Source organism: Carlito syrichta, unplaced genomic scaffold, assembly GCF_000164805.1.
Source record: "Carlito syrichta isolate Samal-C Ts95f unplaced genomic scaffold, Tarsius_syrichta-2.0.1 Scaffold305831, whole genome shotgun sequence".
Taxonomy (NCBI): Eukaryota; Metazoa; Chordata; class Mammalia; order Primates; family Tarsiidae; genus Carlito; species Carlito syrichta.
The window spans coordinates 232,677-248,241 of NW_007249927.1; the positions used below are offsets into that span (position 1 = coordinate 232,677).

The following is a 15,565-nucleotide window of genomic DNA, read 5'->3' on the forward strand; positions in this document are numbered from 1 at the left end:
GGTCTGAAACCCACGGGCTCAGGCAATCCACTCACCTCAGCCTCCCAAAGGCGCGGGATTACAGGCTGAGCCACCGAGCCCAGCTAAAAAAATTTTTTTTAACTTTACTTGCTAACCCAAATAGCAATTAAACCTCAAAGCACTATTAGAATTAAAGTTTCTACGTTGAAATTGGTTAGTATGCCTCTTAACTTTCTTTCAATCTATTCGTTTCCTTTTCCCCCCTTCACTACAATCTATTTGTTGAAGAAACTAGATTGTTTATCTCAAGTTCTCCAGCTTGAACTTTGCCAATTACGTCCCTACACATCAACTAACATGTTCCTCCACCCTGTGTTTCCTATAAACTGGTAGTTAGCTCTAGAAGCTTGATGACATTCAGAATGTTTTGTGGGTGAGAGCAAGAATACTTTATGGGTAGTGGTATGTACCCCTCGTAGGAAGGACAAAGTGTTTGGATGTCTTTTTGTGATGTTAGTGGCCATAATCATAGTTTACTCTAGATCCATTAAGTCATTAGAGTTAAAATATTTTAATATGCTTCATTGCTTCATTTGTTAGCTGATATATTTACTACAAATATTTCCATAAAGAGCAGCTTTCCTATATCACATAATTTGGTTTGCTTAGGTATAGTTTATATAGGAAAGACAGGGTAAATATTTCATTCTTTGGCTTTTTTTTCCATTCTTCAATATTAGTTTAATAGCACCTTCCAAAGTGACCGGTAAAGGTTTGTGTTTTTTAAATGTATATTATGAACTAATGGAGTATAACTAGATGTTTTTCAGTATTGTCAATCTTTATTTTTTTCCTGTAGGTTACAATTGAGATGAATGAGCCAGTTCAGCTGACTTTTGCACTAAGGTACCTGAACTTCTTTACAAAAGCCACTCCACTCTCTTCTACAGTGACACTCAGTATGTCTGCAGATGTACCCCTTGGTAAGATAATAAATTTGAACCTTGTTTTGTAGGTAGTATATGTAATACTCCTCAGTAATTAACTATCTTTCTGTCTTTCAGTTGTAGAGTATAAAATTGCTGATATGGGACACTTAAAGTACTACTTGGCTCCCAAGATCGAGGATGAAGAAGGATCTTAGGCATTCTTAATATCCAAGAAAATAAAACTAAGCTCTTTGAGAACTGCTTCCCAGATGTCAGCATGTACTAAAGTCTTCTGCCACCAAATTTGTACCTCTTGGTACATATGTAGATATTGTTTTCTGTAAATAACCTATTTTTTCTCTATTCTCTACAACTGGTTTAAAGAATAAAGTCTAAGATCAAATATGGTCTTGTTAACCTAGAAATATTTTTGCATTACTTAAAAATACTTGAGTTTTACAATACAAAAGGGTCTGGACTCTAAATGCAGTTTTAAGAATTGTTTCTCAACCTAAATAAAGTTTCCTGAATTTCAAATGTCACAGGAGAGTGCCTTCATTTGGACCATAACTGTTGCAAGTATCCTACTATGTTATGTTCTCAGCTAAAGCTACCCTCTTCAGAAAATGTTTTTCCAGTTTGGAGCAGCCTGGTGAAGGCTGCAATAAGAAGAATTTGAAATACAGTAGGTTTCCAGATATCTTTGGAGATTCAATTTTCTTTTCTGTGTGTGTGTTGGAGTCTCACTCTGTCATCCAGACTGAAGTGCAGTGGCCACTCCCAGCCACTGCAGCCTTGACCTGCTGGGTTCCGGCGATCCTTCCGCCTCAACCTTCCAAGTAGCTGGAACTACAGGCTACCGTGCCCGGCTAATTTTTTGATTTATTGTAGAGATGAGGTTTCCCCAAGTTGCCGAGGCGGGTCTCGAACCCACGGGCTCAGGCAGGCAATCCACTCACCTCAGCCTCCCAAAGTGCAGGATTACAGGCTGAGCCACTGAGCCCAGCTGGAGATTCAATTTTCAAATGTCAAATTTTTTTTATTATTCTAATTTAAGACCAAGTAATGAGGGGAAAGAATAGAACAAATTCTGTATTTCATCATTTTGTTAGCAAGACTTAACACTTTTCAGAAGCGTAATATTCATCTGCTTTATAAGACTGACATTGTTATAGGACAGTGTTTTTTGTTTTTTTTTTTAAGCCTAGGGAATTTCTTACAAGAGTCACAGACATTTCCATAGATCTGAGATGGGGCCTAAGGAATATGGTTGTGCAAAAATATCTCATGTGAGTACCCTTTGAGATTACACTCGCTTAAAGGATGAAGATGTCTTAAATTCCACTGATGTTGGATCCAGCCAAGAAAGTGAAAAGATCCTACAGTTATACAGAAAAACTTTAAAGCATTCCCAGTAACTGCTGTAAGGTCACTGGCATGCCACATTTTGAGAATTGTTCTATTATCCTTTTTCCCCTGATGCATTTTATATTTGGTAGATTAAATGACTGGTGTTACTTGGACTGAGTTACTGGATGTTGGAATTGACTATATTATCCAGCCGTGCGAGTTCATTACCTACAGTGTGCCTGCGAGTGGGAAAGAGAATGGCTGCAAAGGGACTGGGACCTGATAAAACGGGTGATGGAAATGTTTTAGAAAAAGTTTAGAAAGACTAGTGACGGTTCCAGGACTATACGTTTGTCAGAACTTACCCAGTTATTTTATGTCGGTTACACCTTAATAAACCTAACTTTTTAAAGAGCTTCACGTGTAGCAAGATGTCCCTTGTGGGCAGGTCTCTTTTTTTTTTTTTGAGTCGGAGTCTCACTCTGTCGCCCAGACCGGAGTGCAGTGGCCGCTCCCGGCCACCGCAGCCTCGACCTGCTGGGCTCCGGCCATCCTTCCGCCTCAGCCTTCCGAGTAGCCGGAATTACAGGCGCGCGCTACCACGCCCGGCTGATTTTTGATTTATTGTAGAGATGAGGTCTCGCTGCCCAGGCGGGTCTCGAACCCGCGGGCTCAGGCAATCCACTCACCTCAGCCTCCCAAAGGCGTGGGATTACAGGCTGAGCCACCGAGCCTCGCTTCTGGGCAGGTCTCTTAACCTGGGCAAGGCCTGTTGGCGAGGAAAGGGAAAAAAGAATGCGGAGCTACTCAAGGGGGTGCAGTCGTGGGGTGTTGACAGCACCGAGCGCGACGCCTCTCGGCGAAAGGCTAGCTGTCCTAGGCACTGGAGAACTGGCTACCCAGAGGTCAGTCTAGATACTCTGGCGCGCTCCGCTTCCGCCTCCATGGGACAACCCTGCGCTCTCCACCCCGCCCCTGAGGGATTAAAGAAGGACCTACGTAGCAGGCTTGCCCTAGACCTGGCTATGACCTGGGTGTGCGCGACCCTAGGTACCCACCCGAGCAGGAGTAGCCGGCGGCGGGCACAGGCCAAGGATCCGCTTCCGCACCGCGCCGACCCAGAGCCAGGACACCTCCCGCCGGGAACACTCGCTAAGGGATGGAGCGGAACGTGCCGCGGAACCCAGGTGAGAAGACGTCTCCTGGTGACGCCACTTCCGGCGCGCCACTTCCGGCGCCCTGGTCCTGGCAGGGGTGGCTTGGGTGGCAGGTAGGCGGGCTGTGCCGTGCGGCCCGGGGAGCTGCCGGCCGTGGGCGAGCTCCGGGCGCGTGGGAGGCCTGGCGCGGCGCTCCGGTAAGGCGTGCTTGCCGCGAGCAGGAGCAGAAGCGCCCCCTGGGGCTCCGGGCGTGGCGAGACCACTCCCCGCCGAAATCCCGCCTGGTCCTGGGCGTGGGGTTCGCGCCCGGGCGCGGTTGGCCTCTTCCCGGTTTTGTTTGTTTTCCGTGTAGGTTCGCATCGGTTCTTCTCCCGGGCGAGGTCTGCAGACGGGCAGGAGAAGGGAGTAAGTAGAGGCGCGCGGTGCTAAGCGCTTTACTGATGCTTTTCTAATTCTTGCAGCTGCTGGCGCTGAGGGATCGGAGTTGGGGTGAGATAGTTAAAAGCCTGTTTGGAATTTAGACTGATATTTTGAAAATAACCTACCGACTTACGTTTTTCCTTTTTCCTCTTTTAGAATCCTTACTCTTTGCCAAGAGTAAGCATCCGTCTCTCCTCTCCCTCACGTCCTGCGATTTTTTAATGTTTTCATGCAGGTGTATAAATAGTTAATAGCAGAGTACATGATTTAAAAAAAACTAATACAAATCAGATGTATTTCAGTGTTCTCAAAACCTCCACATTTGGTAGTGTGAACTTTAAGTTTTGTAGAATTAAGTATAATCCGAATTGCAGCACTAAAATCCCAATGTTAGATGCCATTTGAGCTGACCCCTTTAGGAAAGAATGTAGTTCAACATTACTCTTCTTTTTTCAATACTTGGTTTCTGGACCAGTATGTAATTAATAAAAAAGAGAATGAACACTTTCCACCAAATCTTTCGTAATGCTAGTTGTTTTCCATTGACTGCCACAGTTGGTTAACTTTTTGGATTAAATATGTATAATGCGCTTAGAACAGTGACCCTAACCAAGACTAGGTAAGTACTAACCACTGTTGATGATAATGCTTTATAAAATGTCACCCCAAGGAACTATTCTTTGTTTTGTTTTTGTTACCCTTATTGAAATACTTTTCTCTCTCTTTTTTTTTTTCAATGGAGTCTCATTCGGTCACCCAGGCTGGAGTGCACTGGCATACTCACAGGCACCGCAGCCTCAACCTGCTGGGCTGAGGTGATCCTTCTGCCTCAGCCTTCCAAGTAAGGTGGAACTACAGGTGTGTGCCATCATGCCCGAGTAAGTTTTAGGTTTATTGTAGAGATGAGGTTTCGCCGAGTTGCTCAGGCAGTCCTCTTGCCTTCGTCTCCCAAAGTGCTGGCATTATAAGTGTGAGCCATTGTGCCCAGCTCTCTCTCTCTTTTTTTTTTTTTTGGTCATAGTCTAACTCTGTCACCCACGCTGGAGTGCTATGGCATGATCTCAGCCACCACAGGCTTCCAAGTAACTGGGACTATAGGTGTTCGCCACCATGTCCAGCTAATTTTTTGATCTACTGTAGAGATGAGGTCTCCCTATGTTGCCCAGGCTGGTCGAACTCCTGAGTTCAGGCAATCCTTTCGTCTCAGCTTCTCAAAGTACTGAGATTACAGACATGAACCACCATACCTGGCCACTTTTCTGTTTTTAAAGATATGTTTTTGAACTTAGAATTTTAATAGCTTTGCAATCGTAATAGACTTACTTATTTTGCTCAACATACCTTTGTGAGTTTATGAAGGAAAAGTGTAGAAATACAATTTTTTTTTTTTTAAATTTAAATGGGCCGGGCATGATGGCGCACACCTATAATCCCAGCACTTTGGAAGGCCAAGGCAAGAGGATTACCTGAGCTCAGGGGTTCAAGACCAGCCTGAGCAACATGGCAAGACCTCATCTCTACAATATATCAAAAAATTAGCCAGGCATGGTTTTGCATGCCTGTAATTCCAGCTGCTTGGAAGACTGAGGCAGAAGGATAGCCTGAGCCTAGTAGGTTGAGGCTGCGGTGGCCATGAGCAGTATGCCACTGCGCTCCAGTCTGAGCAATACAGTGAGACTCCAACTCCAAAAATAAAAATAAATAAAAATTTAAATGTTATTTTAAAAAATCTTACTCTCTCTTTAATTGATGTCAAAATAGCCGTGATTTCATTACTGCTGGCTGATTTGAATATTTTGAACAATAAATCAGATTTTAACTCCATTTTTAAGGTACCTACAAAAGTAATCTGGAAAATAAAATAAGTACTTTCCATGCTTGGGATGGATCAGTAGGCATGCTCTTCCCAAGACATTGGTATAGTACTGACAGCCAGGCACTTATCCAAATTTATAATAAGAAGCTTTACAGACCTTTTACATTAAAAGAATGATCTCTGGCAAGGTGCGGTGGCTCACACCTGTAATGCCAACATTTTGGGAGGCAGAGATGGAAGGATTATTTCAGCCCAGGAGTTCAAGACCAGCTCGGGAAATGTAGCAAAAACCTCAAGATCTGTACAAAAAAACCAATAAATTAGCTGACTGTGATGGCTTGCACCTGTAGTCCCAGCTAGTCAGATCCTGAAACGAAGGATCACCTAAGCCCCTGAGGCTGAGGCTACAGTGAGCTGTGATTGTGCCACCACACTCCAGCATGGGCAACAAAATGAGACCCCAACTCAAAAAAAAAAGAATGAGCCGGGCTCGGTGGCTCAGCCTGTAATCCCGCACCTTTGGGAGGCTGAGGTGAGTGGATTGCCTGAGCCCGTTGGTTCGAGACCCGCCTGGGCAACTTGATGAGACCTCATTTCTACAGTAAATCAAAAAATTAGCCAGGCATGGTAGCGTGTGCCTGTAATTCTGGCTACTCGGAAGGCTGAGGCGGAAGGATTGCCGGACCCAGCAGGATGAGGCTGCGGTGGCCGGGAGCAGCCACTGAGCTCCAGTCTGGGCGACAGAGTGAGACTCCAACTCAAAAAAAAAAAAAAAAAAAAGAATAGTCTCCTTCTAGGGGAGATAGGCAAAATATTCCATTCTCTTCCCTCCTCCCTTACTGGCAAACAAGAGAATCACATGAGTATATGTTTCTCTCTTTTTTTTTTTTTTTTTTCCTTAAAGCAAGGGTAAGGGACAGCAATATCATTGTGTCAGTGGACCTGAATTTAAGTCACCACTCTTCCACCTAATCTCTGTGTGACTTTGGAAGAATTAGGAGGCAGGGATCCTTAGTGGCAAGATAAACTGGGATCTGGTTCTTGGAAAGTGTCCTGGCTGTCATTCTTGAAAAACAAACCAGAACAAGGCCGGGCGTGATGGCTCACACCTGTAATTTCAGCACTTTGGGTGGCCAAGGTGAGAGGATTGCCTGAGCCAAGGGGTTGAGACCAGCCTGGGCAACTTGGGAAGACCTTATCTCTACAATTAAAAAAAAAAAAAGCTTGGCATGGTGGCATTTGCCTATAGTTCCAGCTACTTGGAAGGATGAGGCTGAAGGATCACCTGAGCCCAGCAGGTCAAGGCTGTGGTGGCTGTGAGTGTACCACTGCACTCCAGCCTAGGTGAGAGAGTGAGACTCTTAAAAAAAAAAAAAAAAGTTGAAACAAACCAGAGTAGATACATAATGAGAATGTTTTGTGTCAGAGGAATATCTGGTTTTAAGAGCAGTGAAGCCTTAGTTGCCAGTTGCAAGTATGACATGGCAATCCAGAAGTCTATAGAATCTAAACTCACTTGCTGTAACATACCATTGTCACCTAGACAATAAGAAGTTCTTTTTGTTTTCAGACTGTAGCTGTGGCAGTGTGTTATGATGCCATCCCGTACCAACCTGGCTACTGGAATTCCCAGTAGTAAAGTGAAATACTCAAGACTCTCCAGCACAGACGATGGCTACATTGACCTTCAGGTACATGCATAACGAAGCTCAAAAAGACCAACTGACTGTGTTTCTGTTGAGGTAGCAGGAAGACCTTCCAGGTGGAGGTTTTGCTAACTCCCTGGGGATTAGAGGAAGCAATAAGAAGTAAACTCAGCTCAGAGACATTTTCAACCATATCTTGTAGAAGAGGACCTTGGCAGGGCAGTTTCAGACCTATTCCAATAACATCTGTCTCTGAATTTTTAGTTGTAATGCCAGAACCCCAAAGTTACAAATTATATTTAGTTTATCCAGAAAATAAGTCTCTTAAGTGTAATTTTTTAAAGGAACTTAAAAATTTTTGCTAAGTGGAATTTTTTGTCACTGGTTTATTTATACTTTAGTCAAAGATAGTTCATCTTTTAAGGGAGAAACTTACTGCTGAAGCCAGCAGATTGTGGGAATCTTCCTTCTTTCCTGATGTCATGAGATTCAATTTATTAAAAGTATTCTTTGTGGCAAACAGTAAGTAAAACAGAATATTTACTAAATTTATATTCCACCCTAAGCATTTATAAAATAGTAGTATAGCATCTCTTTTTACCCACTCCTCATTAGAACTGAATATTCTAGGTGGAACTAGGACCAAGGAGGAAGTAGCAGGAACCCATCCTTTTAAAAATAAACAAATCAATTACTCTTTGTACTCTTTGGACCCACATTTGAAGGAGAGATAAAAACAGATCTGGGAAGCTTCCAGCCAGTTAGGTCAGATACAACTATGAGCCAAACCTTAGAAAGTTTGTCTTTTAAGTCTTAACCTTGAATTGAACTTGTTCATAAAACAGATTACTTACTCTTTGGAGCAAGCAGCTAATCCTTTAGAAAAAGCTGGAATCAGCCAGGAGCAGTGGGTCACATTGGTATTCTAGCACTTGGAGAGGCCGTGATGGGAGGATCACTTGAGGCCAGGAGATTGAGACTAGCCTGAGCAACATAGGAAGACCCTGTCTCTATTTGTCATACTTGCAACTGGCAACTAAGGCTTCACTGCTCTTAAAACCAGATACTCCTCTGACACAAAACATTCTCATTATGTATCTACTCTGGTTTGTTTCAAAAATTATTAAAATTTTTTTTAAAAAAAGAAACAGCAGGCTGGGCTTAGTAGCACAGCCTGTAATCCCAGCACTTTGGAGGCTGAGGCGAGTGGATTGCCTGAGCTTCCAAGTTCGAGACCAGCCCAGACAACTTGGCGAGACCTTGTCTTTACAATAAAATAAAAAATAGCCAGGCATGGTAGCACACGTCTGTAGTTCCGGCTACTCAGAAGGCTGAGGCGGAAGGATCACTGGAGCCCAAAAGGTCGACGCTGGGGTGGCCATGAGCGTGCGTGCCATTGCACTCCAGCCTGGGTGAAGGAGTGAGACTCCAACTCAAAAAGGAAAAAAGAAACAGCAGAAATTGTTTCTAAAACCTTTGACTACATGCTAACTTAACTTTGAATGCCAGAAATCACTTTTCTTCTCCATGCTGTGGTGTTTACTCTTAGATCCCCATAGACTAGTAATTATATATCTAGTGAACAAGTGACCAAAAAAAAAAATTTTTTTATGGTACAATGGTTTGTGGAGTGAAATTAGCACTAGAAAGGATGACATTCCCCTGGGACTCCTTGAGTAACTAGGGCTTCATCTCCTGCCTGCTCCTCTCTTTCCTAGAGCCCATGTGGGTGTTAGGACATAACTGTAGGGTTAGTAACACAACTTCTACTTTGGTTCTTAATTATTCCACCTGTTTTAATGTGTTTGAGCACTGGTATTTTCATAATATTCTTCCTTGTCTTTGTTTTGTTTTTGTTTCTCTTCCAGTTTAAGAAAAGCCCCCCTAAGATCCCTTATAAGGCCATAGCGCTTGCCACCGTGCTGTTTTTGATTGGAGCCTTTCTTATCATCATAGGCTCCCTCTTGTTGTCTGGCTACATCAGTAAAGGGGTAAGTTGACAGGCATGCTGGAGTGTGCTATGGGGTAAGTTGACAGGCATGTTGGAGTGTGCTGTGAGGTCTTTAAAATGTTGGTCAAGGCTCTGTTGTTTTATTTATTTGTTTGTTTTGAGTCAGAGTCTCTGTCACCCAAGCTGGAGTGCAGTGGCTTGCTCACAGCCACCCCAGCGTCAACCTGCTGGGCTCCAGCGATCCTTCTGCCTCAACCTTCCAAGTAGCCAGAATTCCAGGCACACGCTACCACGCCTGGCTAATTTTTTGATTTACTGTAGAGATGAGGTCCCACCATGTTGCCCAGGCAGTTCTTGAACCCGTGGGCTCACGCAGTCCTCTCACCTTGGCCTCCCAAAGTGCTGGGATTACAGGCTTGGGCCACCACACCTGACCCATTTTTATATTCTTATCTAGTACAGCAGATTCCAGTAGACAGAAGAAAAAGATTTTCTTTGATTTTGTTCTCTTGATGACAAAACATGTTTTTCTTCTGTTGAGCAGCAGTAAATGTTCATAGTTCGTGAGAGGGATGCTGGCAAGTAGGCAAACCTGGCCTCTGAGACTTTAGGCAATTTGCCCACCATCACAGTTTGGAACAGCACAGCTGAGCCTGGCATCCAGGCCTTCTTATTGGTGAAGGGCTAGAACTGAAGCAGCATGTTGTCATTGTGGCTTTGTAGCACCACAGAGATACGGGCCAGTGTTTGGAGAGAAGCAGTGGTTCTTCTATGGGTCTAGGGTCAGTGGGCCTTATGAGTTGCTACTTCTTACATTGGGTGTGGTTGGAGTTCCTGTTGAGCTTCAATATGGTACCTTAGAAACCTGAAGTGGTTGGTGGTTGTTTCTCTTGTACTGTTCCCTTATTCGCAGTGTCTTAAGTTGTCCTGAACTGACTTTGACCATAGTACAAAGCAGGTTTGGGGTGATAGTCACATCATTCTGCAGAAAGAACACAGCCAAAAGCTGATATTTTGGGTATTATTGGAATTGGGAATGGTGTCACAAAAAAATGGCTGCCTATGGTTTTTAAGAAGTGTATCTGCTGAGCCCACGGGTTCGAGACCCACCTGGGCAACTTGGCAAGACCTCATCTCTACAATAAATCAAAAAAATTAGCCGGGTGTGGTAGCACACGCCTGTAGTTCCAGCTACTTGGAAGGCTGAGGCAGAAGGATCGCCGGAGCCCAGCAGGTCGAGGCTGCGGTGGCTGGGAGCGGCCACTGCACTCCAGTCTGGGTGACAGAGTGAGACTCCAACTCAAAAAAAAAAAAGAAGTGTATCTGATTTGCCTTAGGTTCTTAACTATTAGAAACTACTTATGTGGCTACCAGAGACTTCCTTGGTGCAGTAAAATTTGAGCACCTAGCATCAGGACTGTGTCTTCAGCTAACGTTCATTGCAGCGTGAAGTATTAATCCCAGGGGTATAGTAGGGAGTTTATTTTTTTTTATTTTTTATTTTTTTTGAGTTGGAGTCTCACTCTGTCACCCATACTGGAGTGCAATGGCTGCTCCCGGCCACCTGCTGGGCTACGGTGATCCTTCCGCCTCAGCCTTCCAAGTACCTGGAACTACAGGCACGTGCTACCATGCCCGGCTAGTTTTTGGTTTATGGTGGAGATAAGGTCTCACCAAGTTGCCCAGGTGTGTCTCGAACCCGCGGGCTCAGGCAGTCCATTCACCTCGCCCTCCCAAAGTACTGGGATTACAGGCTGAGCCACCGAGCCCGGCCGAGTTTATTAATGATACTGTAAAAATTGGAAGCAGAAGCAATATCAGCGCAACTAATATTTCACCTTTTATACCTTATAGAAGACCACCTTATAAATAATAAAAACGTTGATTAAAAAAGTAATGAATCCAGGTAGAGTCATGTGCATCTATAGCCCCATCTGTTTTTTTGGCTTGGAATTTTTTAACTTATTAATAGACATTTCAAAGAAAACAGGAGTGAATAATGTCATTAACTCCTTAGTGTCCACCAGCATTAATGGTTATAAGCATTTTACCAATTTTGCCTGTCCACCTAAGTTTTTTTCCCTATATATTAAAGACCAGATTTACATGTTGCTGATAAATTCTTAAGTGTGCATCTTCAGAGTACATCTCTAACAGTTTTTCATAACTTTAGTGGCACTTTTTTTTTTTATTTTTTATTTTTTGAGTCGGAGTCTCATTGCGTTGCCCAGGCTGGAGTGCAGTGGCACACTCAGAGCCACCACAGCCTTGACCTGCTGGGCTCAGGCAGTCCTTCTTCCTCAGCCTTCCAAGTAGCTGAAACTACAGGCATGCACCATCACGCTAATTTTTCTTGATTTATTGTAGAGATGGGGTCTCACCAAGTTGCCCAGGCTGAGCTCAGCCCTGTGGGCTCATGCAGTCCTGTCACCTTGGCCTCCCAAAGTGCTGAGATTATAGGCATGAGCCGCCACGCCCGGCCAGTGGCACTGTCTTAACGTCATTGACTTTGTTTCTCTATTCCTCATATTTTTTACAACCTTAGGTTTACAGGCTTGCTTAGATCCAGGTTTACGTTTTTTTTCCTTTTAGAAAAACACCTCATAAGAGGTGCTGAGGCTGGGCACAGTGGTTCAAGTCTATAATCCCGGCACTTTGGGAGGCTGAGGCGAGAGGATTGCCTGAGCCCACAGGTTCGAGACCAGCCTGGGCAACATCTTGAGACCTCGTTTCTACAATAAATCAAAAAGTTAGCTGGGCATGGTAGTGCGCACCTGTCATTCTGGCTACTTGGAAGGCTGATGTGGAAGGATTGCCTGAGCCCAGCAGGTTGAGGCTGCAGTGGCCGGGAGTATGCCACTGCACTCCAGCCCGGGCGGCAGAGCAAGACTCCAACAAAAAAAAAAAGGTGCTGGGTATTTGCTATAACCCATGGGTTCTCAAATTTCACTGTCAAGCAGAACTATCTATCTGATTGTTAACACATAGATTCTTATGCCCTACTCCTAGTGATTTGAGTTCTGTGAGAATAGAGTGGGACCTGAGAATTTACATTTTAACCAGTTTCCAGGTAATTGCAGGTCCGTGGACCACATTTTGAAAGCCAATGCAATAGCATTACATCAAGATGCCCATAATGACTATCCCTAATTCATTATAAACTTTCTCATCACTCTTTCTATTCCTAAATCCAGTTCTATCATAAAGAACTTTGTCGTGGCTGGGTGCAGTGGCTCATACCTATAATCCCAACATTTTGGAAGACTGAGGTGAGAGGATCACTTGAGACCAGCCTGGGAAATCATAGTGAGACCATATCACTACAAAAAAAAAGTGGTTTTTTTTTAAATTAACTGGACATGGTAGCACCTGCCTGCTATTCGGGAGACTGAGGCGAATGGGTCACCTGATCCCAGGAGGTCAAGGCTGCAGTGAGCCATGATTGTGCCACTGTACTCCAGCCTAGGCAACAGAGTACAACTCCGACTCAAAAAAAAACAAAAAACCCCACAAAAACAAGCAAAAAAAGCCTTTCTCAAATCTACCATTTGGTTATCCTGAATTATAATGTGTTTAGTAAAGGCAGGAAAAATGCTTGATTATTTATCTTTATCAACTTTTATAAAAATAAATGTAGCAAGCTACAGAGGTTTTGCAACCAGAGAATTTAGTTTCATTGTGACTTTTTTTTAACATGTTTGTGTTTTAATCAGTTACAATTTTTATTTCTTTTTCATATTTAAATTATTCCATAGGTGTTCGGTAGGCACCTCTTCAAGTTACTCCTGTGTCCTTTAAACCTATAGCCTCTGATTGCTTCCATTCTTTCTGGCAAACCCGTTACCTCAGGCTACCTGTACACTGCCTGCCCCTAGTGTAGATGGCCATTTTCCTAAGGAGTTCCACTCTCTTTCAGTTGGAGGTACATTTAGAGATCACAATCTGACATTGATAATGCCCATTTCTATTGAGTTACTGTTTCTAGGCCTTTTTAGTGACAGAATCAGGAAATAGGTATCTTTTTTAGGAAATAAGGAAAAATCGTTGTATATATTCCAGTACTAATTTAAGTTTATAGAGTTTGAACTTAATTTTTTTGATTTTGTACATGTATGTTAATGCTAATGATATTGGTATAATTACTTGCCTTATTCTACATTATGCACATATTATGCACATAATAGCTTCAAAATAACAATAGCAGTATTAGGAGTATAAGAAGGCTGAATGTACTATAAGTTTTGTTTGCGGTTTTTTCTTTTTTTTCTAAGATAACAGAGATGGGGTCTTGCACTCAGGCGAGTCTCAAACTCCTGGGCTCACGTGATCCTCTCTTCCAAAATGCTAGGATTACAGTCGTGAGCCATCATGCCGGGCCAGTTTGTAATTTTTTTTAATCTTTGGGATATACTCCATGAAAGATGTACAATTAAAATCTTACAAAAGATAAAAGAAGTAGAAAATGTAAAATAAGATAACAGAAATAGTACCAAACATGTCAGTTTTCAGAAATGCAGACTGATACTCACATTATCCATCTTTGGCCTGAGAGAGTCCTTTCTTGTTGTTTTCCCTAAGTTTTAAACTGCCATTTATTGATGCATTGTGTACCAGCTAGAGCCCCTTGCTTTGCATTTCCTGCCTTATTTAATTTTTACAAAAGCCAAATGAACTCCTAGTCAGGTGTGGTGGCATGCACCTGTAAACCCAGCAACTCATGAGACTGAGAGATGGATCCCTGGAGCCCAGGAGTTCGAGGCTGCATTGAACTATAATTGTGCCATTGTACTACAGCCTGGGCAATAGAGCAATACATTGTCTCTAAAAATAAAATAAATAAATAAATAACCATATGAGCTTGTGTTTGTGGATGAAACAGCCAACACTATATTGATTAGGTAATTTGTCAATACATGTTAATACTCCTGCTAATATTTTTAGATTAGATTTAATTCTTTTTTTTTTTTTTTTTTGAGTTGGAATCTCACTCTGAGGCCTAGGCTGGAGTGCAGTAGCACACTCACGGCCACTCCAGTATCAACCTGCTGGGCTCAGGTGATCCTTCTGCCTCAGCCTTCCAAGTAGGTGGAACTACAGGTGCATGCTACCACAACCGGCTAATTTTTTGACTTATTGTAGAGATGAGGGCTTGCCAAGTTGCCCAGGCTGGTCTCGAACCTGTGGGCTTAGATAATCCTCTCACCTCAGCCTCCCAAAGTGCCAGGATTACAAGCATGAGCCATCACGCCTGGCTGTTTTTCTTTAGTTTATAATCAGGAGGAAACCTTTTTTCCTTTGCAGTGAATATTCTGTAAAGTATAAAATACTGATCTGTGATTTATATTTATATCTATATAAAATAAGACTCATGACCTTATTTTAAAATGTTTGTGAGGTATTATGTATTTGCTTCCTTCTGCCACCAGGGCGCAGACCGGGCCGTTCCAGTCCTGATCATTGGCATTCTGGTGTTCCTGCCTGGATTTTACCACCTGCGCATCGCCTACTATGCATCCAAAGGCTACCGGGGTTACTCCTATGATGATATTCCAGACTTTGATGACTAGCCTCCACCTCCGCCCTGAAGAGAAGAGTCACAGTGGGACTGCCTGCCCCAGCTTTAAGATGTTGAGCAGAAACTATTGCTAATTCTGCAGTTTGCAGATGTTTAACAAAGCAGTGGCCGATTTTATGGGTCTGTCCCAAAGATGTTAACTGAGCTTCCAGTTAGCTAATTAGTATGTGCTCTGTTTTTCATCTCCTGGCCTTGGCAAAGCTCTTGACTGGTTTTTCCACAGGAATATGTACCATGGAAGCATTGCAGTGTTAATTATCTGGGAAGATGAGAGGTTATACTGTAGTGGAAAATGTTGCCATCACCACCCCCTTTAGAGTTTGAGCATTTCTTTCAAATAGTCTTTGTTGTTCATCTGTTTTTGTAGCAAATGCAGTATGTCTAATTTCTTATTACTGAGTATTTATTTTTAAGATATCTAGTTATCCCCTACATTTATCTCTACCTTCATGTTCCAGTGGAAGACCTTGATAAAATCAGATATCATTGTGGGTCCATCTGTAATGTTGTTTTTTTTTTTTTGAGTTGGAGTCTCACTCTGTCGCCCAGACTGGAGTACAGTGGCTGCTCCCAGCCACCGCAGCCCCGACCTGCTGGGCTCCGGCGATCCTTCCGCCTCAGCCTTCCGAGTAGCCGGAACTACAGGCGTGCGCTACCATGCCCGGCTGACTTTTTGATTTATTGTAGAGATGAGGTCTCACTGCCCAGGTGGGTCTCGAACCTGCGGGCTCAGGCAATCCACTCACCTCAGCCTCCCAAA

The 15,565-nt window shown here is 43.3% G+C and overlaps 2 protein-coding genes across 8 annotated transcripts in view; both read left to right on the top strand.

Moving 5' to 3' along the window:
- Positions 1 to 1,432, top strand: part of PCNA (proliferating cell nuclear antigen) — an 8,121-nt gene extending 6,689 nt beyond the window's left edge. Inside the window, exons 5-6 of one of the 2 annotated variants that reach the window (XM_021714871.1) lie at positions 821 to 944; positions 1,032 to 1,432. In XM_021714871.1, the coding sequence (XP_021570546.1) occupies positions 821 to 944; positions 1,032 to 1,105 (198 nt within the window). In that variant the 3' untranslated portion in view covers positions 1,106 to 1,432. Of the gene's footprint in view, positions 1 to 820; positions 945 to 1,025 lie in introns of both variants that reach the window. The other variant, XM_008062798.1, reaches the window with a different exon arrangement.
- Positions 1 to 15,309, top strand: part of TMEM230 (transmembrane protein 230) — a 27,442-nt gene extending 12,133 nt beyond the window's left edge. The window contains exons 1-4 of one of the 6 annotated variants that reach the window (XM_021714873.1): positions 3,462 to 3,599; positions 7,211 to 7,324; positions 9,148 to 9,270; positions 14,657 to 15,309. In XM_021714873.1, coding sequence (XP_021570548.1) covers positions 7,226 to 7,324; positions 9,148 to 9,270; positions 14,657 to 14,797 — 363 coding nt within the window. In that variant the 5' untranslated portion in view covers positions 3,462 to 3,599; positions 7,211 to 7,225 and the 3' untranslated portion in view covers positions 14,798 to 15,309. Of the gene's footprint in view, positions 1 to 3,461; positions 3,600 to 3,717; positions 3,803 to 4,388; positions 4,437 to 7,203; positions 7,325 to 9,147; positions 9,271 to 14,656 lie in introns of those variants that run through there. The other 5 variants (XM_021714872.1, XM_008062799.1, XM_021714875.1 and 2 more) reach the window with 5 other exon arrangements.
- Positions 15,310 to 15,565: the final 256 nt, after the last annotated feature.